General features: G+C 47.0%; 1 protein-coding gene across 2 annotated transcripts in view; it reads left to right on the top strand.

The window, feature by feature from the left end:
- The first annotated feature begins 6,092 nt into the window (after positions 1-6,092).
- Positions 6,093-25,283, top strand: part of SPOCK1 (SPARC (osteonectin), cwcv and kazal like domains proteoglycan 1) — a 583,470-nt gene continuing 564,279 nt past the window's right edge. For both annotated transcript variants that reach the window (XM_086411695.1, XM_086411694.1), the window contains exons 1-2: positions 6,093-6,238; positions 6,840-7,025. In XM_086411695.1, coding sequence (XP_086267821.1) covers positions 6,840-7,025 — 186 coding nt within the window. In that variant the 5' untranslated portion in view covers positions 6,093-6,238. The remainder of the gene's footprint in view (positions 6,239-6,839; positions 7,026-25,283) is intronic.

Below are 25,283 nucleotides of genomic sequence, written 5' to 3'. Positions count from 1 at the left end.
TATCAGTCCCACCTCCCTGTCGTCTTCCCATCGTCATCTAGCCTGGCACAAAGGGCCTGCTCCATAGCTGATTGCTGAATGGGTAAATGAAGACTCTGCCTTCCCCAGAGCAACCCAGGTGGCTTCCCTCCCCAGTGTCTTTCACAGATACCCTGGTCCCCAGGAGTCTCTCTCCCATGATCCCTGGCCACCTCATTAGGCTCTACCTGGGGGACCGCAGAGGTGGGTCAAGACACCACCTCGTCTCATTTACCAGGTGTCTTGTAAGCAGCCATCACTATTAGAGGTAGCGAGCATCCCAGTGTTCCTGGGGGAGGACCAAACATGTGGCCCTTGGCAGCCAAATACTCTTTTACACTTAATGTGACCCTGTGTCATATTAAGTTTTTTGCTACTATATTCAATGAGTCACAGGTGCCAGTGCCTTTTGCAGGATATACGATCACAACCATAATTAATTTAGTATTATTTTCCATTTAAATCTTGCTGACTAGACCATACATTCCATGGTAACAGACACTAAACTTCATGACGACAACATACATTGTGTATAAACGAATTGGTACCAGCCCATTTGCATCAGAAGGTGCCCTTCCCCTAGTGTGAAATTTATCGCGGGAGGTGAGGGAAATGGGGCAGTGAAGGAGACGTCAGCTGTGGGGTTGAGGGCTGTGGGAGGCCTTTGCCATCAGAGTGGCCAGTTTGAGTCCTGGCTCTTCCATTTACTCACCGAGGGATCCAGAATGAGTGACAGCACAGCGCTGGGACTCAGTGTCTCCAGCTGTGAAATAGGGCTTATCTCAGTGCCAACTTCCTAGGGGGTTGCAGTAAGGATGACATTATATGACACACAGGACTACGGTATCTGATCTGATACATCGCAAGTGCCCTGTACACATCAGCAAATGTCACTGGTATTGTCACACTGGTGATTCTTTGACCCTCTCTACTCTGTCCCTGGGTAATTACTTGGCCTTTAGGTTTTTCTGCCAGTTATTTTCATTTATTTGTGAGGTATTCATTTGCTTAAAATCAATTCCTCCCAAGCTAGGCTGCCCATACACCATGGCTCTGCATGGGGGGAGGAGAAGAAAGCATGAAGGTACATGTTGGGGGTGAGGATGGCAATGGAGGATGTGGGGAGGTGGAGTGAGCCTGGTTCTGCTGAACACATATAATCAATAGGTGAAATCGACGTGTTTGTGAAAGCTACAGGCCCTGCTGGGTGAGCTGTTTTCAGGGATGCCAGGAAGCGCATCTATTTCATTGTTCTCTTCATGGGGCCAGGATGGGTTCCAGCTTCATCCTCAGACCTGTGACTGGAGAGGTCAAGTCTTCCTCCACCGTTACCACCTTCCATCCATGGAGTGTTGGGGTTAAGATGTCAACGTAAACCTGGGAGCTCCTTTGCCTCCAAGGAACTAAATGCATTGAGCTGTGAGCATCCATTGATTTGTTCAATATTTATTGTGTACCTACCGTGTACCAGAGGCTTTTTTAAGCACTACGGGTTCATCAGCAAATAAGACAAGACATGCACAGCTGGACCCTGTCCTGTGCCTTGAGTGCCTGGTGGGAGCTGGGCATTACACAGCTGGGATGAGTGCCATGGGTTGTTGGGGTCAGGGGCGGCTTTCCTGAGCACTTGGAGGGAAGCTGTGAACTGAAGTGTGCATGGGGAGGGTGAGGAGAAGGCAGGGAAGAAGGAGAGCATCCAGGCTGTAGTGAGCCCCCCACAGAAGGGCCCTGAGGTGGAGGGTGTAGGATGCAGGTGATCAGAAGGGGAGGGGGAGGGATATGTGGGACCAAGGAGGGTGGCAGCCCCCAGGCTTAGTGGGTGCATAGGTCGTCATAGTGGGGTGCCTGATCGTCACCCTGAGAGCTCAGGAAGGTCAGTGAGGAGAGAGAAGTGACCACATTTATGCTGAGATGGGATCACTCTGGCATCTACATGGAGAATGAACTACACATGGCTGACTGAGAGGCAAGACCTTTGTAAGGGGCCCTGTGGAGTTGGGGGTGAGAGGTGGCGGGAAAGTATAGCAGTGGAGGAGGGTGGGTGGAACTGGAAATAACTGCAACGGTAGACCTGACAGTTGACTGATTCTTTTTTTTTTTTTTTTGAGCCATTTCTCCTCATTTTTATTTTTTGACTGATTCATTAAAAGTGGTGGCTGTGAAGGACGTCAGAATGACACTAGCATTTGGCGACCACCACTAGCATAGTGGCGGTTGCTTTCCCATCGGGGAGGTGGAAGGGGAGCAGGTTTGCTGGGGGATACAGCTCAAGCATTCAGTTTTGGACACAGTGAGTTCATGTGGCCAGTGAGACAGTTGCCAAATGGAGATGCTGTGTAACAGGTAGGTATATGAGTGTGCAGCTAAAAATAAATCTGGGTTGATGACAGTGTAAGTGTTACAGGTCCCTCTGATCAGACGGAGGTATCATGAAGTTGGGGGGGGCACTACACCTAGAACTTTCCACTATTAGATCCATCTTTCTCTCTCTCTTTGCGACCTTCAGCAATTCATCTAACCTTTCTGTGTGTCCCTGTTCCCAGCATAAAATGGTGATAGTTATGTCTGCTTCAGGCTACCAATAGCACATGTTTGAGGATCCATTAAACTGAAAATAAAACATGTGGTGCTCTTTGGAAATAAGAACTATGTTAAAACAAGGAGTTATTATAGTGGTGTGTAAGCCAATGACAAGCAGAAATACAGCCCCAAGGCTCAGTATTGATTTTGGTCCCGGGTGCTTCCCGCGGCCGAATAAATCTGACATCCCTCCTCGCCAAGCCGGCTGGGCTGATGGCAGGTCTCCAGCTTCTAGCTCCTTGCCCTGGCTCCAAGGTTACGTCCTTTCTCATCTCAGGCCAGCTTCAGCAACCCCACGCCTGCCTCGGCTGCTCTGAGTGCCCTTCCCACCCTGGTGGGTGGTTACAGGGACAATTCCAGTTGTGGAACTGGAGCCTGGCCAAGAGCAGATGCCCTCTGATTAAACCAGGGACAGGGCTGGCCAGAAAAGCAGAGATTGAATCTGCAGAGCAAGGGGTTTAAGGGTGACCAGAGGAAATGTCTCCAGACAGTTAGGTTTCAAACTTTAGGGTGAATTAAGGGTTATGGAATTTGCTTCACTCATTCATCCAATTATTGGGTAAATATTTATTGAATGCCCATCAGGCTATGAGTTAAGCCTGGAGATACAGGCATGACAAATACATTGTTTTTGTTTTTCTAGAATTACTATTTGAATTGCAAGACAGAGAATCAAGGGACAAAAAGGGAACAACCAAATGCAAGGATGGAGAGTATTGATGTGGCTGGATGGGGAGGGCCTATTTTAGATGGGTTGTCAGGGAAGACTTTGATGAGGTGGTACATCTGAGCAGGCTCGCAAGAAGGAGCTGACCTTTGAAGAGGAGGGAGAGGACCATTCAGGCAGAGGGTATGGCCAGTGCAGAGGACCAGAGGTGAGAACATGCTTCATGTGCATGCAAAATCGTGAGCAGGAGTGTGGCTAGAATTCAGGGAATCACAGCATAGGAGAAGGGGCCAGATGGTGCCGGGCTTTATGGATCACAGCAAGGAGTTTAGATTTTCATTGTGTGTCATGGTGAGCCATTGAGCAGTTTTATAAGATGAAGTAACAATCTGTTTAAAAAGATGGCACTGACCCCTTAGTGAATAGTGGGTTGGAAGGGAAAGGAAAGAATCAAGGAAACTAGCCAAGATGCCACTGTAGTCTTTCAGGAGGGCGTGACAGTCAAGAGGACCTGGTGGTCCCATGGAGGTGGAAGGATGAGGATGAGTGGGAGGGGAGTCTGAAAGTGGAGGGGATTGGCTTGCTGAGAGATGGGCAGTGAGGGACCAGGGAGATGGAGGGATTGAAGGTGCCTCGTGGGTTTCTGGCTTTAGCAGCCATGTGGCTGGGGAGACATTTACTATTATGGGGAGGACTCAGCACAGGTTTGTGGAGGAAAATCTAGACTTCTGATTTGACATACCCCTGGGGCATCTGGAGGACTTGTCGATTATAAAACTGGATATACAGCTGGAAGTTATCAGACAGTTCTGGGCTGAAATGCAACAGGAGCATCTCAGCACAGGACAGGATGGGAACACCCAGAGAGGGCAGACAGCTTTGGCCCGAGCCCAGAGAAGCAATGGCGTGTACACGTGGGTACATCCAGCCAGGAGGGAGAGTCCCATGGGGCCCTAAAGGGACACTCAGAGTCAAATATGGGAGGATTCAGGGCTGCCCACTTGGAGGAGACTGCTGATGTGATAAGTCATGTCAGTCAGGGAAGATGAAAGGCAGGTTAGAGTGGATGGAAAAAGGAATTGGAGCTGAACTTACTTGGGTTTCCATGAGAATGTAAGAAATGTACTCTCCATCATATGTAAATTTCTCTCCTGCTCTGACACCACCAGGACATAAAATGAAAATACCTAAAATATTCCTGTGACAACCGCAGTCCCCGGTATAATAGTTGTGACTCCACTCTTTTCCTCCCTTTCAGGAACACTTCTAGGAATGTAAATCAGTCACAGTAATGCTGGGATAAGCATCTGCTACTTTTTTTAGGAAAAAATCATAATCCAACTTCTACATGCAACCAAATCACTTGCAGCACAATCAGTAGATGACCACCTCACATATGTTGGGGCTCAGTGTCGGGAGCTTGGCTCTGGGCACCGTGGGCACTGGTGAACAAGCCAAACTGGGCCTCTGCCCTCACGGAGCTCACTCCAGGCACGCGGAGACACATACTTGGAATGAGTGATTTCAAGTGATCTTGTAGCTGAGAAGCACTGTTCTCAGGGGAAAGTCACCAGCATCCTGGCCTCATGCAGCATCCTGGCCTTCAGTTTAGCAAGCCTGTCTGAAGCAGTCAGGGTGAGTAAGCTGAGGGCTGAAATCAATGAGGCTGGTGTTGGGGGCAGGTGTGGTCAGCAGTCCAAGTAGAAGTCACCACCCACCGCTAGTCCCTTGGATAGCAGCCCAAGTAGAAGTTACCACCCAGTGCTAGAGGGAGCTCGCATCCACTGAGACCCATACCAAAGCTAGGAAGTCAGGGAAGAGATGAAGTGGTGTGACAGGCAGCCAGAGAGGTCAAATGTGCAGGGTTTGGAGCCCCAGCCGTGAGTTTGGTCTTTATCAGGAAAGCAAACACGAAGAGATGTAAGTGTGTATTGAGGGAAGATGGGTGACTATCTCAGACCTGTTCTAAAAGCATTCAGCCATCTGCAGAATGGGCCGTGGTTGTACAAGGCAGCAGGTCAGTATGCCCTGTCCTTTTGATCAGACTTGCCTGAGGATCTGGAATGCCAATGGGGGCTGCATCTCCTGCCTCTGTGTCCTGTCCCTGAGCCTGGCCTAGTTCTCCCTCTCCTGCTCCCTCCCCTCTAGGAAAACCCAAGAGGCTGGTGCTGCGGCCAGTTCCCAAGGGGTGGGGACAGAAACAGATATGGACCTTGCTGTGTAAGAACACCAAGGGATGCCCACAGGGTCAATGTGGTGACACCAGGCAGAAATAGGTGACAAATGATAGAAATGGGGGCCAGAAGGACTGTCTTAAGGGACTGACGGTAGTTGTCATGGTACAGGCCATGGATGTGCAGAGACGTGGGTGGGTGCATGACCTGGGGTGGGCAGTGCAGAGATTCACTCACCTCAGGATGCTCTCCTAAGGCACGCTGATTCAGCGAGTCTGGGGCGTGAACCAGGAGTCCTGATTTTTAAAAAGTCCTCCCCCGCCCCCCCACTAAGATGATCCTGATTTAAGTGGTCCAACGACCTTGGTTTTGAGAATGCCTCAACGTTGGCCCTCCTCTTGGCCTTGATCCTCAGTTCCCTAGCTGTCGCTCGCCAGCCTGGGCCTGAAAGCTTATTTCAGCCTTGCGTAGAGATGTGGATAACCAGGATCTCCAGCTGCAGGACCAGGGGCGGCGGGGCGGTCGGGCGGGCCGCACAGCGGCGCGCGGCCGCCAGGGGTCGCCAGAGGCCTCGGCTCGAGCGCTCGGGCTCCTCCGCCCGCGGACGCCGCGCCCGAGCGAGCCTGCGAGCGAGCGAGCGAGCGAGCGGAGCCAGAGCGCTGCGGGCTCACAAAGCGGCAGGACGCGCGGCGGCGGGTGGCAGGAGCGCTGGGGAGCTAGCCAGCCGATTAGCCTTCCCGGCGACCGCGCCACAAGAGCTCGAGCAACTCGGACGCGGGGACCCGGGCCGGGCCCCAAGGTACGTTTCCTGCAGAACCCCGCGCCCCAACTTGGCGTAGTTGGGACACCTCCCCGCGGCCACCGGGGGTGGGGGCTGGCGGGGTCAGGGCCTGCCTTGGGGCTGTCTCCGCGCGCCCCTCTTTCCCCGAGGCGGCGGCGGGGGCCGAGGGGAGACACCCCCCCACCCCGTACGCAGGTATATCCCTCATTCAGTGGGAGCCTGGACTGCTGCTCGGAGCCCTCTTTACCCCCTCCCTACCCCGAGCTCTGGGCGCAGTGTCTGGGAGTCAGGCTTGCGGAGCCAGGGCTCTCCGTTTTCGGGGAGGGGTACTGAAGCCCCTATCCGAGAGCGGCGGTGCGTGGGGCGCCCGGACGATAGGGGTCCTCTATAGTTTGATAGCGGCCCCTAATTTGTGACGCAGCCTCTTCATTTGAAACCGACCCAACCCCCCTCCATTCGTGAGAAAGACCCCTGGGTCTGTAGATCCGCCGCAGGTGTGCCCAGGGTTGACCCTGGCCCCGCGGGGCGGTCCCTGCTTGCCCCGACGGCGGGGGCGCGCGGCCCTGGGCTCGCCGCCCCGGGCCTCCCCTTACCGCCCCCGCGTGCCCCTGCCCCGCAGATGCCAGCGATCGCGGTGCTCGCGGCGGCTGCCGCGGCGTGGTGCCTCCTCCAGGTCGAGAGCCGGCACCTGGACGCGCTCGCCGGAGGCGCGGGCCCGAACAACGGCAATTTCCTGGACAATGACCAGTGGCTGAGCACAGTCTCTGAGTACGAGCGGGACAAGTACTGGAACCGCTTTCGAGACGTGAGTACTCGGGGGCCCTGCGGGTGGCGGGAGAGCCTCAGAGCCAGAGGTGGGTGGTGGTTGGGGGTGCGGTGCGGTGCGGTGCGCCTCCTTAACGTGTGGGAAAGGCGCTGGTGCAGACTTCGCAGGCAGCTTGTGGGGTCGGGGTTCATGGGCTTCATCTTGCCTGAGAGGAACTTTAAAGACAACTTGGAAGGCTTGATGCTCTTCGCCCCTGTTACCTGTGGTCCAGGTGTGTGTAATTGGTACGACTGGGGGAAAGTGACTGCACTGAACATGTTGTTAACAGCGAGCAGCTGCGGAGACAGAGGCTCCTTAAGCTTTCGAGTTCTCCTAATGCTGCTGGTTGACTTTATCAAGCCCCCTGGAGAACCTCCCTGGGCAGCAGTGACTTAGACCATCTCTGGCAGGGGGCGCGGTGGGGTGGGGGGTGTCCAGAAGAATGCCTGCTGCCGAGGTTTAGGTTTGGAGTGAGCCCAGCTCGTTGAGTAGGGAGCCAGGTGTCCAGGAGGTTCAGAGAACCATGGCTTTAATACATGCTCCTCTTGGGAGGGAGCATGGGGGTTTGGCCCCTGGGAATCCTTAGAAGAAGGGAAAGGGAGCAGGCACTGGTGAGTTGGTCCGCCACCCTGAAGGGGAGCCTGAATGGCAGAGGATCGCTCCTCTGAGGGAGCCGTGGGAGGCGAGAAAGTTATTCCTGGGCACCCAGTGGCAATCTGCTGCCTGTTTCTGCCCCAGGCTGGCGGCTGCTCCCCAGGTACGCCCCAAGGATGCCGGCCCAGAGGCTCCTGATGCAGTCTTTCCAGCAGATGGCATCCCCTCTGTGCTGTGGGAGGTGCTGCCAGCTCTCTCAGAGGCTGCCCTAGGTGGCTGGGACCGTGTGCTTCTAGGGGACTAGGGAAAACTTGGATGATATTTAACACTAGGAATTCCTGCCCTGGGGAGGGACCCATACCACGGAGCCCCTGGTCTTGGCACAGGACTCCTTGAGTGGGAGACATGTGGGAGTCACCCCCTACCCTGGATTCCTCTTACCCCATGCCGGACATGCCCAGCCATTGCAAAGGGAGGGCCTGAGAAATCCAGATGTCTTCTAGTACTTTCTAAAGAGCATCTCTCCAGGGCCCATTCCAGAGGCGCTAAGGCCTTGAGTGGGGACTTACTTATCTCTCTCCTCTCTGTTCCTCTTCCCTTTCCCTTTAGTTGATGGTGGTCTTTTCCTTGAAAGAGACTTTCAAACACTTGCGGTGAACAAGCGATATGAGGCCTTACTGCGCTCCTCCCCGCTCCCCCCGCCCCCACCACCTGGCACCATGACATCTCCTGTTCCTGATCTATTCTGTTAACCATCTTCCATCCCCTTTCCGTTCCTCCCCAAAGAGCCCTGTACAGACTACCTTTGCCTGTGGCTGAAAAAGATGGCCAAGCTGCCTGAAAGATGCCCCACGGAAGCTTCCATTCCCAGACTCACACAGGGTAGAAATTATCTTGCTTTTTTCTTACCTTCTTCATTACATTTTAGAGTTGAGGAAAGGGGTGGATGCTTGACTCAGCTAGAGCTGGAGGACTCAGCCCCTTCTGCACACCCCCTCTGGTTCATGTGGCAGCTGGGTTGGATGGAAAGCAACTGTGCTTGTTGGTCTTCTGTGTGGACAGGTTTACTCTGCTTCTGTATCTTTTTAAGGCTTTCTAGTCTTGGTGTATCATGCATATGGCATTATTCTTGTTTCCCATTCAGATTTAAATTTTGAAAGATTGGGCTTTTCTTCATTTCTCATCTTTCTTGCAAATGGTGACATTTTAAATTCTTGGATCAGTGTTTTTACAAGCCTAACTGATCATGAAGCTCTCACCTGGGGGGCTTGTTAAATTGTAGCACCCAGACTCACCCCTTCCTCCTCAGAGATTCTGATTCTATAGTTCTGGGATGAGTGCTGGAAATCCATATTTTAAAAGAACATTCTAGGTAATTCCTAGGATGACTAGGAATACTTCCTGTTGAAAATATCCTAATCTTAACAAAAAGAGAAAACCTGTATTCAAATGTATTGCTTTTTTTGTTTCTGAAGCAATTTTAGGTGTTCAACTAATATTTTTTAGCAGTATATATTCTTTAAAAATGATAATTTAATCCAACGTACCATTAAAAACATCCAAAATGTTTCAGAATTCCAAATATCTTCAATCATCAACCATGGCATTAATATATGCTCCATGGAGTCTTCTGATGCTAGCCGTGGGTCAGACATAATTTAATGCCATTAACCTCTTTAATGTGTTGCGAAACTCAAACTAGATTCTCTTTTAGGCTGAGTCTGAGTGTCTTTAGTTGATTGTTTTACTTGAAATAAGCACAAAACCTCCATCCCCTGGGACCAGGGACTAAAAGATTGCTTCCTGTAGAAGCAATTCAGTGGACAGTTGACAAAGCCTCAGCTAAGGGTGCCAGGGATCAGCCAGCCTGGTGATTTTCACCGAGCCATCACTGTTTCACTGGTCTCGCTGGAGATTGACAACGCTCAGCTTCTCTCCTGATGTTTCAGTTTTGTGGAAACCCCTGATCACTTTGAAAGACCAGGCCCTGAGACTGTTGTTATGATATTGTTATGATGCTTGTCAGTTTGTGATAAAGTCACTTTTTTTCTTTTACTTTGTGAAAGAAAACTTTTTGCCCTTTCCCTTGACTTGTTTTCTTTTTCTTCCTTTGTCTCTTTTCTTTTTTGCACTTAAGGGAAGATATATTAAGAAGTGGCTTTTGAACTTTTGAAACTGAAAACTAAGAGCCCCTTTTAGAGAGTTGATAATACCCCTTGGTGGACGTTATTGGCTAAATTTGAAGTGAAAGTGGGTGGCGGGCTGTGTGCTCCTTGTCCTCTTGCTTGTTGAATGTGCTGTGATGTTGCCAGAGAGGACCGGTCAGCCTCTACTTAATACTTTGAAGTGGTCCTGTTGTTCTAGATACACAAATAATGCTATCTCCTTCTTTCCAGAAGTAAAACTTTCACAGCTACTCTTTGCTCCAAAATGTAGTGGGAGCCTGTTAGTGTGGTGGTCATTCTTCCTTGATAAATACTAGCAATTGGGGTGTTTTGGCCAGATGGAGACCTGGACTTCTGCACAAATACAGTATGAAGAAGGAGAAGATGAAGAAGGCAGATGTTTTTGTTAAGTTGTATGGTTATTTCCCAATTCCAGCTGCTCCCACTGGTGTGCTTTTAGCTCCTCTGTGGTTTCAGGTTGAGGGGTGAGGATGCCACCGCCGTTTTCCTGATCTTTTTCTGACTCTGATTTGGCTTTCCATACAGTTACGGTAAGGAGATTTTCCTCTGTTCATTCCTACATTCATTTGTAATCTGTCCATTCATTCCAACAAATATTTGACTGTCTAACATGTGCTAGGCAGTGGCTAGAAGAATGAGTAAGATATATACATGTGATCCCTTCTCTCAGGTAACCGCTTGTCTGCTGGCTAGAACTTTAACTTCCGCAGTCGGTATTGCTTCCTTGTTCTGTTCTCTTTGAACAGAATCTTTATTCATTTATTTGGCTGCACCAGGTCTTACCAGTTGTGGCATGCAGGATCTTTGGTCTTCATTGTGGGGTGTGGGATCTAGTTCCCTGACCAGGGATCGGACCCCAGCCCCCTGCATTGGGAGCTTAGAGTGTTAGCCACTGGACCACCAGGGAAGTCCCTGTTTTCTTTTTTTAAAAGTTTTTTTTCTTGTAAAGGTAATATACACAAATTGCAATTAAAATAAAACATTGCAGAAATAGTGGAATCTAACATTTATCCTGCACTTAGTGTGCTAGCCATTGTTTAAGGTAGTTTACATATATTATCTCATGTAATATTCATAACCATCCTAGGAGAGAAGCACTATTATTCTTATTTACTAGGAGGTGAAGTCTCTTGCCCACAGAGCTGGACTGTGAAGGAGCTGGGCTGGACCCAGGCGGTCTGACTCCAGACTCTTGCAGCCCGTTGAGAGGAGTGGATTTGGGCTGTGAGTCGCCACTGGTATTACACTGAACGTCTTTGCTGCTTTCTGCCTAAGGGAAATCAGTGAGGAGCCTTAGGTTGAGACCGAGTGGAGTGGGAAGCCAGGTGGACACAGCTTATGGTAGAGGTCACATCAGGGCTTCTCTTCTGCTAATAATGAGCTTCTGATTTGATTAAAATAATATTGTTGCTTACACCAAACATGACATTTTCTTTCTTTTGCACTCATGAAACTAGCCCTGACATTTAACTCTGGGATAATTGCCTTTAGCAGGCCCGAAGACTCAGAAGTGTTGCCTTGGCTGGCATTTATCTTACTCCAGAGTGACCTGAGTTTGTAATTCTAATGAGACCACAAGGACCAGCCTGCGTGCTTTCTCTTTCTCATGCACACGCTGTGGGATTTGGTGGTCTCTGTAGCAGGACTGGGGTGGCACGGAGCATCTGATCTGCTCATTTGATCTCAACGTCTCAGCCATAATGAGTTTCAAGGGCAAGGGAGGCTTATTGATAGAATAGTGGCTGCTTCAGTCTGTGGGGTTGGTGACAAGAGAGGTGGTGTGGCTTAGTGGATCAGTCATTAATCTGTCACCACAGAAACTCGACTTGTAATAGAGAGTAGCAGAAAATCATTTTGATTAAACAGGTTCAAGGAGAATTAAATGAGTTTGTGATCCTGACTTTCCTTAATGAACCCATTATCTTAAATCCCCTATACTAGATGACCACCAATAGAAATAATTATTTCACGGGAATCGTTACAAAGGGACAGTGTAGAAATTGATAAGCCTATGGCCATTCTTGTATTTTCTGCCCTTTCAGTTTACTCTTGTAGAGAGAACCTCATTTTTGCCTGGCAAGGATGGTACAGCTTGTGCCCCAGTCGACCCTCCCAGGCTGAGTTCCCTTGTGTCTCCTGGTTCTCCCAGCCCTGCCCCAACTGTGCTCCAGTGGAATTGGATTGCTAGGCGGATGAGTACTCTCCTGTATGCTGATATTATTTTCAAAAGCAAGGACTGGTTTCAAATGGATCATCGGACCCATACCCTTCCCCTGGCAGAGTGGGACATAAACATGAGCACAACTATTTTATTGTGCTCAGGGAGACACAGTAATGTTAGAAATGAAATATTGTAAAATGTCATTTCTTACTCATTTACTCACTGTAGTGTATTTCAAATTAAACATGCTTAGTGTCTAAACTTGAGCACCTTCAAGATGACTCATTTTACCTTTCCTCTGGGGAGGTGACTGTTTATGTTCCTTAGGAAATTCCTCAGACTCAAGCTCATAGATGGTCTCATCTCCTCGGGTAAGATAATTACAAAGGGAAGAAATTTTCTATAAGAGACTAAATAATTTGCCCAAGGTTACAGGTATTTTTTGGTTCATATTTTCTCCAGTATAAGATGCTGTCAATTGTAGGATGTGCCATTTTTGTGCTACTCAGAAAGAAAGCAGTGTTGAGAAGGAAGAGTTTAATAGAGCCATAGATAAAGCTAGGACTCCAGAGGATCCCCTCGGTGTGAAGGTAAACGAGAAATAAACTCACAAGGCAGAAAAGGGACCATAGCAGAGTGACTCGTGTGTCTCTACCTTGGCATTGGTGGATGAAGGGGAAAGATAGGATCTGGGCGATTGTCAGACTGGCTCTTGCAGATTTCTGGCCTGAGTGCACACAACCATGGTGGTCTCCCCGCCGCAACCTTAGACAGTAAATTCAGTCTCAGGCTGTTTGTCCTCTCTGAATCCCTGACTTCTCGTTGGGTAAATGTAGGGTGATCACAGTGTATTGGTGAGGGCTCCAAATTGCAAGTGACTGAAACCTGGTCCACACTGACTTAAATGGAAAAGAAAATTTACTTGTGTAACTGAAAATTCTGCTGATAAGTTCTAGATCTAGAAAAGGCTGGCTCCATGGGCTCGGGCTGCACCACCAGACTTGGGTGTGTGTGTTTGTCATTTTCTTACCACTTCCCCAACTGCCCACCCATCTTTGGACTCTATTTCCCACGTGTTGGTTGTATTCTCAGGTTGATTAGTTCCATGTAGTGACTCATGGCAATTACACATTTCTATTAAGTGAAAGAGGAGAGTGAAAAAGTTGGCTTAAAGCTCAACATTCAGAAAACTAAGATCATGGCATCTGGTCCTATCTCTTCATGGGAAATAGATGGGGAAACAGTGGAAACAGTGTCAGACTTTATTTTTTGGGCCTCCAAAATCCCTGCAGATGGTGACTGCAGCCATGAAATTAAAAGAGACTTACTCCTTGGAAGGAAAGTTATGACCAACCTAGATAGCATATTGAAAAGCAGAGACATTACTTTGTCAACAAAGATCTGTCTAGTCAAGGCTATGGTTTTTCCAGTGGTCATGTATGGATATGAGAGTTGGACTGTGAAGAAAGCTGAGTGCCGAAGAATTGATGCTTTTGAACTGTGGTGTTGGAGAAGACTCTTGAGAGTCCCTTGGACTGCAAGGAAGTCCAACCAGTCCATTCTGAAGGAGATAGCCCTGGGATTTCTTTGGAAGGAATGATGCTAAAGCTGAAACTCCAGTACTTTGGCCACCTCATGTGAAGAGTTGACTCATTGGAAAAGACTCTGATGCTGGGAGGGATTGGGGGCAGGAGGAGAAGGGGACAACAGAGGATGAGATGGCTGGATGGCATCACCGACTCGATGGATGTGAGTTTGAGTGAACCCCGGGAGTTGGTGATGGACAGGGAGGCCTGGCGTGCTGTGATTCATGGGGTCGCAAAGAGTTGGACACGACTGAGCGACTGAACTGAACTTAACGTACTGTAGTTTTTATGTCTCAGTATTGCCACAGAAGTCCCAGAGTTGAGACTTGTCAGGTTTGCCTGTGTTGTACCCCAGTTGATCACTATGGCCACATTGGTGGCATATGTGTTAACTGGCCAGTCTTGGGTACACACCCATTCCTGGGGTGGGACCTGGGACCTGGGTGGTGGGGACTCCATCAGGTTACATGGTTGAAGTAGGTTGAAGGGTAGTTTCTTAAGGGGAAATGGATGCCTTGTGGGCAAACATCACAGGCATCCACTGTGTTGATCAGCCCCACTCGGCTGGCATGGGGAGGATAAATTGGCTAATACTGGTGAAGCTGTTAGCAAAGTGTCTGGCTTAATACTAAGTGGAGGCTATTAATTTTGTTAGTATTAACAACTCCTGTTATACTTACATATGCATTTTTCCTCAATTTATGGTTGTATGTATTTATGTTTTAGCTTCTTCTGTAGTTAATTCTTCCTGAAACAAGAGCTTGCATTTTATCATGCCTTGCATGCAGTAGGTGGTCTGTTAGCATTTTATTGATTTGAACTATTACTTAAGCACACCTCTTGATGAATCTCTGGGAAAGGAAAGCCTGTAGAATTACTGGTGCATATTTTTTGGTAGGTGAAGATTCTAGATTACACACACATTGAAAAACATCTTTTTTTTTTTTTTTTTTTCTTTCAGTCTAACCCCCATCTCTAAGTAGGACCTTACAACTTTTTAACCCCTTTTAGGATATCCTGATGGACAGAGCTCTTTGTCCCCAGACCTTTCCCATTGAGCCCAGTGCAGAAATCTGCTTAGTAAATGTTTGAATGAATTTGAGTGAATGAAGGAATGAAGGCATGAACTCTTCCGTACCAGGATTTTGCACACTTACACGACAAGGAAGCAGATGTTCCTTGTAGAGGGCTGGCCCCAGGACGCCATGCTGGCCTTGGACTTGTGTCTCTCATTCTGTTAGTAATTGACCATGATGATGGATACAAACCGATGGGCATGCTGTAGAGAGGCAGGGGAGCTTGACTGAGAAGCTCAACGCCCCCCTTCACAATCTGGGTGCGGTCCCTGAACCTGTGGAAAGCTCTTCATGGTGAAGAGGCCCCTCTGAGCCTGGGCTCACCTTCCAGTCTTGTTGTGGATGAACTTGGGTCTTGGCTGCAGCATCATTGTCCTTATCTGCAAAACTAATGATCGCACCTCCTGTGGAGTTTTGGGAGCATGGAGTGAGCTTCTGGCACAAAGTAGATCCTTGTGATCTTTCAGTGCCTGATATAATTACCTGTGATTCTGATATCATTTCCGAGGGTCACTTTTATGTCCTGGGGGCATAAGTGAGTTGCTCGCACACAGCTGTAGATGTTGCTTTCTGTCTCATGTCTTAGAGAAATGTTGGGGAAATTGGTTCCATTTTCCTTAAGCCTGTCTTTACTCCATACCTTGTTGGCTAGGAGGCTGTCTTCAGTTCTATATGGTTTTTTGAAAGTTAAATTTTTTCTGACTGTAGGTCCTGGCATGGCCATCTCTGTTGTGTAAATTGCCCTTGCCCTACCTCTCCCTTTAAAAAAATTCTTCCTCCTCCTCTGGGGTCTGGGGCCCATGAGTTTCTCCTTCCCTCTGTGGTCAAGTATCCTGGGCTTTAGAACTCCTCCAGTTCTCGTTGCTCTTTAGAAATCAGGGTGAGATAGAATTTCTTGGATAGAGAGATTTGTGAAGTCTCTATTTAAAAAATGAGACTGGTATTATATGGACTATTCCTTGACGTCCTGCCCATCCCTCCCTCCCTTTTCTGAGAACCAACTGGGCACCAAACCTGGAAGCTAAATATGGAAACCAAGATTTCCACCCACAAGTGTCAGAGTTCAGACATACCTGCAGTTGGAGTGCTGAACAGTATGAGGCGTCATTGCCCCTGGGTCCGGGTCCTTCCAGTGTCCTTATGACAGATGTGAGGATGTTGATTTATCTTGGGGCCAGAAGTAAGGTGTGTTCACGACTAGTGATGCGAATTACTGGGGATACTCCTGGAAGGATAGCACTGATGTCCAAATTAACTTGATTGGGTTGGTATTCTTAGGATTCTGTGCAAATATGTCCTTCAGGAAACCCTCTCCCTTGATCATTTAGGGCCAAGTTTTCTTTGGTGCAGTGGCGAAGGAAGGAAGGAAAGACATGTTATACATTTTGTTGTAATACTTTGCAAACTCTTCTTGGGTGATCTGTGACATGTCGCACTACAGAAGACACTGTCAACATTCCCCAGCATAATTATGTGGTGGGTGAGCAGGAATTTATGCAAAGTCCATGGGCGCCTATGATTGAAGCAGGGAAGCAGAACTTACTTCGGGTGTTCCAGGCAATCTTTGCAGAGATAAAGCGTGGAGAAAACAGACAGTGGGCAAAAGGCTCCACTTTCCTATTGTAGCTCTGCCCTTACTGTTCCACTATTTAAGTGGAATCACTTTGAGTTCTAAGAAGGGCCAGGCCAAGTTGCTGATGATGCTTCATGGCCAAGGCAAAAAGAAAGATGCCCAGAGAAAGGTGTTAGAGCAGTGGTTCTCAGAATTATGTCTTTATAGTCTTGAAAAAAAAAAATCACTGGCTTGTTTAAAATGCAGATCTCAGCCTGAGCAGTCTTGAATAGGTCAAGAGTGTCACCCAGGAACCTGCATTTAAAATAAGCAATCCAGGTGATTCTGATGCAGATAGTTCTCAGACTGTATTTTCAGGAAAACCATGGAGAATTATTATTTGTCCCCAATAGCCAATACCACTAGCACTAATGAATAATATGATTTTAGACAAAATGAGCGTTTGAAGATGCAGAGTAAATTATTATGAGTGCTGTATTTTCTCTTGAGGCCGAGAAGGCTATCGTTGACATTAGTAGAAAGAAAGGGCTTGCTTTCTGGTGTATGTATGTGCATGGGTCTCAGCAGAAACCTTGTCATGAGGTGTTCCTAGAGTGGGGTGACGTTTGACTTGTCACTACTCCTAGGGCATCAGGGCTGCTTATGCACATGAGCTCAGTGGAACTGATGTGGGACCTTTCCCATGACAAAGTCTCCAAAGGGGCCTAATCACAGCCAACTCTGGTCTGACTTTGCATCTTCTCTAGCAGGACTGATGATGTTTTGTGCACAGATAAACAGGAGGACATTGACTCTGACATTGGCACTGGTTTATGGAGAAGTGGGTATTGAAGATGGTAGATGTAATAAACAGTGTTTACTCTAGGCATAGAGATGCAGATATTGTTGTCCTTCGATATCAGCATACGGTTGGTTCCAGAACCCCTGTGGATACCTAACCCCAAGGATGCTCTAGTTCTTTATGTAAAATGTCCTAGTACAAGTTCCCCCCACCACATCCAAGGGTTCTGCGTCTATGGCTATAGAGGGTAGACTGTATTGTCAGTTGGGAACACAGAGAAGGTCTGAGGGCTATGGCCTGGACTCTCTTCTTGGTGTACTAAATCTTCATGCTTGATTGGTCAGATCATTTTGGAAAGATCAGAGAACAATAAGAGCAAAGACTAGTCAAAGTCTGGAAAATTTATGAGGATCAACAAGACATAGCAGTAATTCCTTGGGGCACACTGAGCAAACTCTGAAACTCTGCTTTACTCTGTGTTGGCTGAATTTCCTCTAATTAATGGCACTGAAAATTGACAAAACTATTGCCAAGAGGAAGAAAATAGTTCAGTGTATTGAACAGACTTGAGTGGCTATTTGGAATGTTTCAGTCACCCCATTGTTAAGGGATAATTGGGTAGTTTCCAGGTATTTCTGTACTCGCTGGACATGTTGAATTCCTCTGTGGCTTTGGTGGGCTTGGTTGGTTGGTGTCCAATACTTTCATCCCATAAAGGCATCACTTCCCACCTGAGCTTTCTAGCCTTGCTGTGACTCTGTACCTGGTCTGTAACCTTCGGCAAGCCATCTTGAATGAGGTAAAAGGAGTGAAAGTGAAAATGCTGTCCATTGTAAAGATAAAATCATGCTGTCTTTCCTGGTGTTAGATAATTTTTTTTTTTTTAAATAAGATGAAATTGGTTTACAAATTCCTCTCTCCTCAGAAAGACCTTTGCATGTGCTTAAAAAAAATATCTTTTGTTTTTTTCCATGGTCATCCTGAACCTAGATCCTTATACCTTTCTAGTAACCAGAGCCTGGTGCACAGATTCAGTAGTTTGTTTGTTCATTCATGTATTCATACCACAGATACTCACTGTCCAGGCTTCTGTGTACTAAGCACTATGCTGGGCAATTAGATGTAGCAGGGAGCAAAATATCCTCTCTCTCCTCTGGCATCCACAGTCTTCTTGTCTGAGATCAAGCGAAGAAACAGAGGTGCTTGGTGGCCAGGGAAGCCTGTTAAGTATTCTTCTGCAAAGGGAAAGGCCTGGTCTATAAAGGGACAAGAGAAATCTGGGCAAGGTGGACATCCAGAGGCCTTGGGACCTGGGAGAAAGTCACATAAGACTTTATCTCTGAATCTGTCTGGTGGTCAAGACCCTTGAACTTATTGCAACTCTTACTGACATAGGTGGTGGCTCCTGCTATTTTACCTGAGTTTAGGACCCAGACACTGACAGCAGAAGGGTGTGGTCTGTACAGTTGAGGTGGAGCATTTAGGATACTGGCCTGGATGTGTATGGAGGCTGAAGTCCAGAGAGTTGAACATTGTCAGGGCTCCAGGTCAGGGCCAGTAGCAAGTGGAGAGAGAATTGCAGAAGAGTCCTGGTCCTTAACAGCCTGGCACGGGTGGGGAGTGTGTTTCATTGGAGTGGAAGATGTGCAGAGATAGTGAGGGTTCCAGTCATACCTGATGCACTTTCACACACCATCCACCCAGCAGCCCAGTCAGGGGACAGGATGTTACCAGCTTCTGAAAAGTCCATCTTGTGACTCCCATACTCACTGTCCCCCTTCCAGGGAAGAGCTCTCCTGAGTTACAACTCTAAGGTTAGTTTTGACTGCTTTTATACTTTTATCAATGGCATCATAAGAAGGTATTTGTGTGTGTGTCTGGCTTCTTTTGCTCAGTATTACCTTTGTGATACATTGTTGTTTGTGACTGTGGTTGGTCCATTCTCATTGCTGTGGGGTTATTCCACAACTTACCTCTTCTTTTGTGAAGGAGCACTTGGATAATTTCTGGGTTTTGACTTACAGAGTAGCAATCTCTTGGACATGTCCTCTGGCGCATCTACGTGTACATTTTTTTCAGATGCTGCATACCTAGTTGTGGAATCCGTTGCTCATAAGGTAGGTGAATGCTCAGTGTTTAGAGATGTGACTCCATAGTTTTCCAAAATAGTTCTGCCAGTTACTCTGCCTCCAATAGTGTATAGAAGTTAACTGGGAGCAACATTTTTGTCTCTAACTCATAATCCAAGTCAACCAAAATGTGCTGAGCATCAGTTATGTATCAAGTACTTGCCTACCCTTATGGAGCCTCTGTTCTGGTTGAGGAAGAAAAACAGTATGCAGACTGAGGTACAATAGTTGGTTTTTAAGTGCTAAGGATAAAAGCAAACTAGGGTGACTCAATTGGAAAAGTAGTCTCTTCAATAAATGATGTTGGGAAAACTGAGTATTCATATGCAAAAAAAAGAAGTTGGACCCCTATCTATCTTACACCACTCACAAAAATTAACTAGAAATAGATTGAGGGCTTACACATAAGTTCTGAAACTGTAAAAACCCTTGAAAGAAACCACAGAGGGAAAAGGTCCTTAACATTGGTCTTGGCAGTGATTTTGGGATATGACACCAAAAGTGTAAGCAGAAAAAGCAAAAATCAACAAATGGGACTATATCAAACTAAAATGCTTCTATAACAAAAGAAACAATCGATAAAATGAAAAGGCAACCTACAGAATGGGAGAAAATACTTGTAGACCTTCGATCTGATAAGGGATTAATATCCAAAATATATAAGGAACTCATATAACTCAATAGCCAAAAAATAAATCCAAATAAAAACAGAAAAGGACCTGAACAGCCATTTTTCTAAAGAAGATATACAAATGGCCAAGAGGTACATGAAAAGATGCTCAATCTCACTAGTTACCTGGGAATTGACCCGGTAAATCAAAACCACAATGTGCTGTCACCTGACACCTGTTGGAATGTGTGTGTGTGTGTGTGTGTGTGTGTGTGTGTGTGTGTGTGTGTGCGCGCGCGCGCGCGCGCGCATGCGCGCGCGCGTGCACTCAGTCATGTCTGTTTGCGACCCCATGGACTATAGCTCCTCTGTCCATGGGATTTCCTAGGCAAGAACACTGGAATGGATTGCCATTTCTTTCTCCAGGGGATCTTCCCCACTCAGGGATCCAACCTGCATCTTTCACATCTCCTGAACTGCAGGCAGATTCTTTACTGCTGAGCCACTGGGGAAGCTCCTACCATTAGAGTGGCCGCCAACACAGCCATGAGTGATAACAAGTGTTGGCGAGGATGTGGAGAAAAGGGGGCCTTTGCTCAGTGTTGTTGGAGTTGAAAATTGGTGCAGCCACTATGAAGGTTCTTCAAAAAATTAAAAGTTGAACTATCACATGATCTAGCGACCCCATTTCTGAGTATATATCTGAAAAAAATGAAGTTGCTGTCTTGGAGAGGTGTCTGCACCGCTCTGTTCACTGCAACATTATTTGCAATAGCCAAGACATGGAAACAACCCTGGTGCCCCTAGACACAGGAATGAATAAAGAAACTGTGCGATATATACACAATGGAATATTATTCAACCTTGAATAAGGAAATTCTGCAGTTTGTGAGACTATAGATGAACCTCAAAGGTATTATGCTAAGTGATATAAGTCAGAGAAAGAAAATTACTGTATGGTATCATTTATGTGGAGTCTAAAAAAGCCAGACTCAAACAAACAGTAAAGTGATGTTTCCCAGGGAGTCGAGGAAATAAGGAGATGTTGGTCAAAGAGTACAAATTTCCAGGTGTAAGGCGAGTACCTTCTGGGAATCTTCGTGTAGCATGGTGACTCTAGTTAAAAACACTACATGTATACTTGAAAGTTGTTAGGAGAGTGGACCTTAAGTGTTCTTACCATAACAACAGCATCACAGTGGTAATTTTGTGAGGTCATCTATTGTAATTGGTAATCATTTCACAATATGTGCCTGAATCAAATCATCACTTCGTGTACCTTAAACTCACACAATGTTCTCTTGTAACACTGAGGGCTAACTAGGCTAAAGGGAATAAGAAGGGGATATATTTATGCTCTAGTTGTGAGTTTTTGTTCTTTTGTCTTTAAATTGTTCTTTTCCTCGTTGAGAGCTAATTTGGAAAGAGGACTTAGCTGAAGAGAAGAGAAATCTCTTCTGAAGCTAAACAGAAGAAGAGAAATAATTTACTTCCTTCCCATATGCAGTTGCTGTTAACTTCCCAAAGTCTTGTCAAAATTTTTGTGTTCATGGTTGATATCACTCTGTGACTATGACTTGGTTTTCTCTCTCTTTTTTTTTCATGTAATGACACAGCATGAACATTTTGTTAGCATGATCATTTTAGTATACTATGATGCTGTTCTTTGTAAATGACACTTAAATGGTATAAGTCCACTGACTATCTATACTGCAATATACCAAACTAAAATATCTAACAGTGAACACTTAGCAGTTTCCAGTTTTCCTTAATCTAAATAGTTATATGATGAATGTTTGAGTATATGAGCCTTTCAGCAGTTAGATTTCCTTACCATGTATTCCCAGAAGTAGAAATACATGGTGTAATGACATGTATTTTCAAGGTCACTGATGTATGTTACCATGTGACTCGATCCCCAGTATTATGGAAGGTATGTTTTATTACATCCTTGCCAGCTTTGGCTATTAGTGACTTTTTGGTAAAGAAAGAGAATATGATAGAAGCTTAGCATGCCAAGATATGTGCAGGTACTGAGTCAACAGAGGTAAGATGATGCCTGCAAGAGTCCCAGGAGGGAGGAGGGTTTCTCTGATCCCTCCTGAGTTTGTCAGGGACCCCGGTGTGAGAGGTCAGCAGCTGACCCAGGTTGGGGGGACAGGAGCTGCGTCCCCTTCTCTCCTTGGTACGTGGCCCTGTGAATGCATGGCAGAGCCCACTCTCTGAAGAGCCTTTGAACTGGTTGTGGAGATATGAACAAATCTCAGCCTCGTTCATAACAAGGAGCAGGAGCAGATGCTGCAAGCTGCATTTCAGGTGAAACTGCTACTGACAGATCCCCTGCTCCTGATAGAGCGTGTAGATGCTTTCATGCCCTCGCGGTGGAGGAGGGTGAGAGGAGATCATTAAAATCCGAGTCCATCCCCAGCACAGTGGTAAAATGGTTTCTCCTGTCGAATACCGACAAGGCCAGAGCCCGCGTCTCAGGCTGCATTTGTGTTCAAGACATCTGCTTGACTTTCATCACCTAGTATTTCCTTCACAGCCAGCCTTCTGGTGCTCTCGCCTCCGAGGAGGCAGGGAGAAGGGTTTCCCCTGGCTGCTGTCTCAGCATCATGCTGGGGATGGGAAACACGAGTTCTCTGTGTCTGTCAGCTCCCTGGGCACTGTCTGTAGGCCTGGAGCAGTGATAGAGCGGTGATTCCCAACTGGAGAAGGGTTTGCCCCCAGGGGACGTTGGGCAGTGTCTGGAGACATTTTTGATTCCCACATGGGGCGGGTGTGCTGGGGGATGGTGTTACTGGCATCCAGCGAGTAGAGGCCAAGACTGTTACTAAACATTCTATCAAGCACAGGTCTCCCTGCATGTCCTCTCCACCCCTATAATGTCAACAGTGCCAAGGTTAAAAATGCTGGCCTTGGAAAGATGGTTGTTCCTTTTATGGTGATGATTTTATTTATTTATTTAAAAATTTTGTTTATTTATTCACCTTTGGTTGTGCTGGGTCTTCACTGCAACACAGTTGCAGCTAGAGGGACCCACTCTCTAGTTGTGGCGTGTGGGCTTCTCATTGTGGGGGCTTCTCTCGTTGCAGAGCACAGTCTCTGTGGCACCAGGCTCAGTAGCCATGGCTCCTGGGCTCCAGAGCACAGGCTTAAAAGCTGTGACACATGGGCTCAACTACTCCACAGCACAAGGGATCCCCAGACCAGGGATCGAACTTGCATTTCCTGCATTGGCAGGCAGACTCTCTACCACTGAGCCACCAGGGAAGCCCTGTGATGATGATTTTTTAATGTGAGGTGTAGTCTAGGTGGAAGAGTCTAGGGTGAAGGGCTTATGGGGAGTTGTTCTTTCTGTCACTCATTTAAGAAATCAGTGTGACAGGGACTGTCCCAGACCCTGGGACATAGACAACATTCTCTGTCCCAGTGGAGCGCACATTCTAGGGCATGAGCTCCTCAGATTTCCAGGTACTTGACTCTGCTGGAGCCAAGAGAAGAGAGGATGAATCAGACACATACATTATTATTTTATATGTTGAGGAAATCTGATGCATTATCACAGCCAATCAGGTATAATAAAAATCATACGACTTTTATTATTATTTTTGTCAAGATAAATGGCCACAGGGAGTTTTTGTGTGAGATGTTGTGTATTTACCTGTGAGTCACGGTAAATTGCCTGCACTGTGAATCAGAGAGACTGTTTGATTTCGTTTCCCCAAGGAGCAGAAAAATGCACCATGAAAATATTTCTGTTCCTCCAAAGAGCTGACAGGCTCCAGATGGATGGACTGGTGGCTCTCCCCTGAATCTCGTTTCACCACACGTCTTGGGTAGTGGCTGTTTCCAGCAAGATGATTCTTGTTCACAACTCCCTTCTTCCCTAAATGCTGCACAGCAGATTTTAACGACCTGCTCCTCTGGGTTCTGTAGCCATGACAGCCCGCACGGCAGAGCTCCATACCAGAGTGCGTATTCCCCACACGGGGTTCTTGTTTTGTCTGTCGGAGGTGCACCTGGTTTGTGAGCTTTTGTATTCTAGGACCTTGGCTCTTGAAGTCTGGTCTCTCTGAGGCTTCCACATATTCATTACGTGTTTGAGGATGTATGGAGAGGCCTTTTCTGTTTCCCTTGTAATGGCAGCACTTTAGGATGGGAAAGCGGGCAAAGCCTGTAAGAGAGTGATCAAGCCCATTCAGCTTCCCAGAGGCTACCTGATCAAGCCTTTACTGCTGCTTTGAGTAGTCTGCCGGTCTGTTCTGAGTCTAAGTGGTGGTGGGAAGAGGGGAGTAATATGTCTGAGTACTGTGTTTTGACTGTTTGCCTGTTTCCATGGCTGCTTCTCAGGAGGTGGAGCTCAGGTCAGGAGGATGGTGTGCCATGTGCCCTGTCACACTGGGCCTTGCCACCATGTCCCCTTTCCCCATTAAAAAGTGCCCTTCTTTTCTCCTTTATTCTGCATCCCTTCTCAAGGCCCATCAATTACTGGCCTTTGCATCCCCCGTGCATTGCTGTCTCTGCCCTGTCTGGTCTCACTCCTGGGTAACGTTGGGTGTCTTAGGCATTGAGTGTGGAGAAGGATCTTTTCTTTGGTCTGGTCTCAAAGACCCTTTCTTACTTCAAAGGTTAACTTTTCACCAACATAACTCATGTGTGATGCTAAGCTGAAAATGTATTATTCTCCTTTCTGGCCTTGAGTTAACATCAGAAGTCTCACTGATGTCCTAGCTGTTGTAAATAGTGCTGCAGTGAACATTGGAGTACATTTGTCTTTTTGAATTGTGGTTTTCTCAGGTTATATGCCCAGTAGTGGGAATGCTGGGTAATATGGTAGTTTTATTCCTAGTTTTTTTTTTTTTAAGGAATTTCCATATTATTCACCATAGTGGCTGTATCAATTTACATTCCCATCAATTGTGCAGGAAGGGGTTCCTTTTCTGTACATCTTCTCTAACATTTATTGTTTGTAGATTTTTTTGATGATGGCCATTCTGATTTTTATGAGGTGAAACCTCATGGTGGTTTTTATTTGCAATTCTCTAAGCAGAGACATTGCTTTGACAGCAAAGGTCCATCTAGTCAAGGCTATGGTTTTTCCAGTAGTCATGTATGGATGTGAGAGTTGGACTGTGAAGAAAGCTGAGCACCGAAGAATTGATGCTTTTAAACTGTGGTGTTGGAGAAGACTCTTGAGAGTCCCTTGGACTCCAAGGAAATCCAACCAGTCCATTCTAAAGGAGATCAGTCCTGGGTGTTCTTTGGAAGGAATGATGCTAAAGCTGAAACTCCAGTACTTTGGCCACCTGATGCGAAGAGCTGACTCATTGGAAAAGACCCTGATGCTGGGAAGATTGAGGGCAGGAGGAGAAGGGGATGACAGACGATGAGATAGTTGGATGGCATCACTGACTTAATGGACATGGGTTTGGGTGGACTCTGGGAGTTGGTGATGGACAGGGAGGCCTGGCATGCTGTGGTTCATGGGGTTGCAAAGAGTAGGACACGACTGAGCGACTGAACTGAACTGAATATGAGCAAGGTTGAACATCTTTGCAT

Source organism: Bos grunniens, chromosome 7, assembly GCF_055505025.1.
Source record: "Bos grunniens cultivar Pamir isolate PY7600 chromosome 7, Bosgru_T2T1.0, whole genome shotgun sequence".
NCBI classification, from domain to species: Eukaryota; Metazoa; Chordata; class Mammalia; order Artiodactyla; family Bovidae; genus Bos; species Bos grunniens.
Note: the sequence above shows the minus strand (reverse complement) of the source record. Positions and strands in the feature narration are given on the sequence as shown.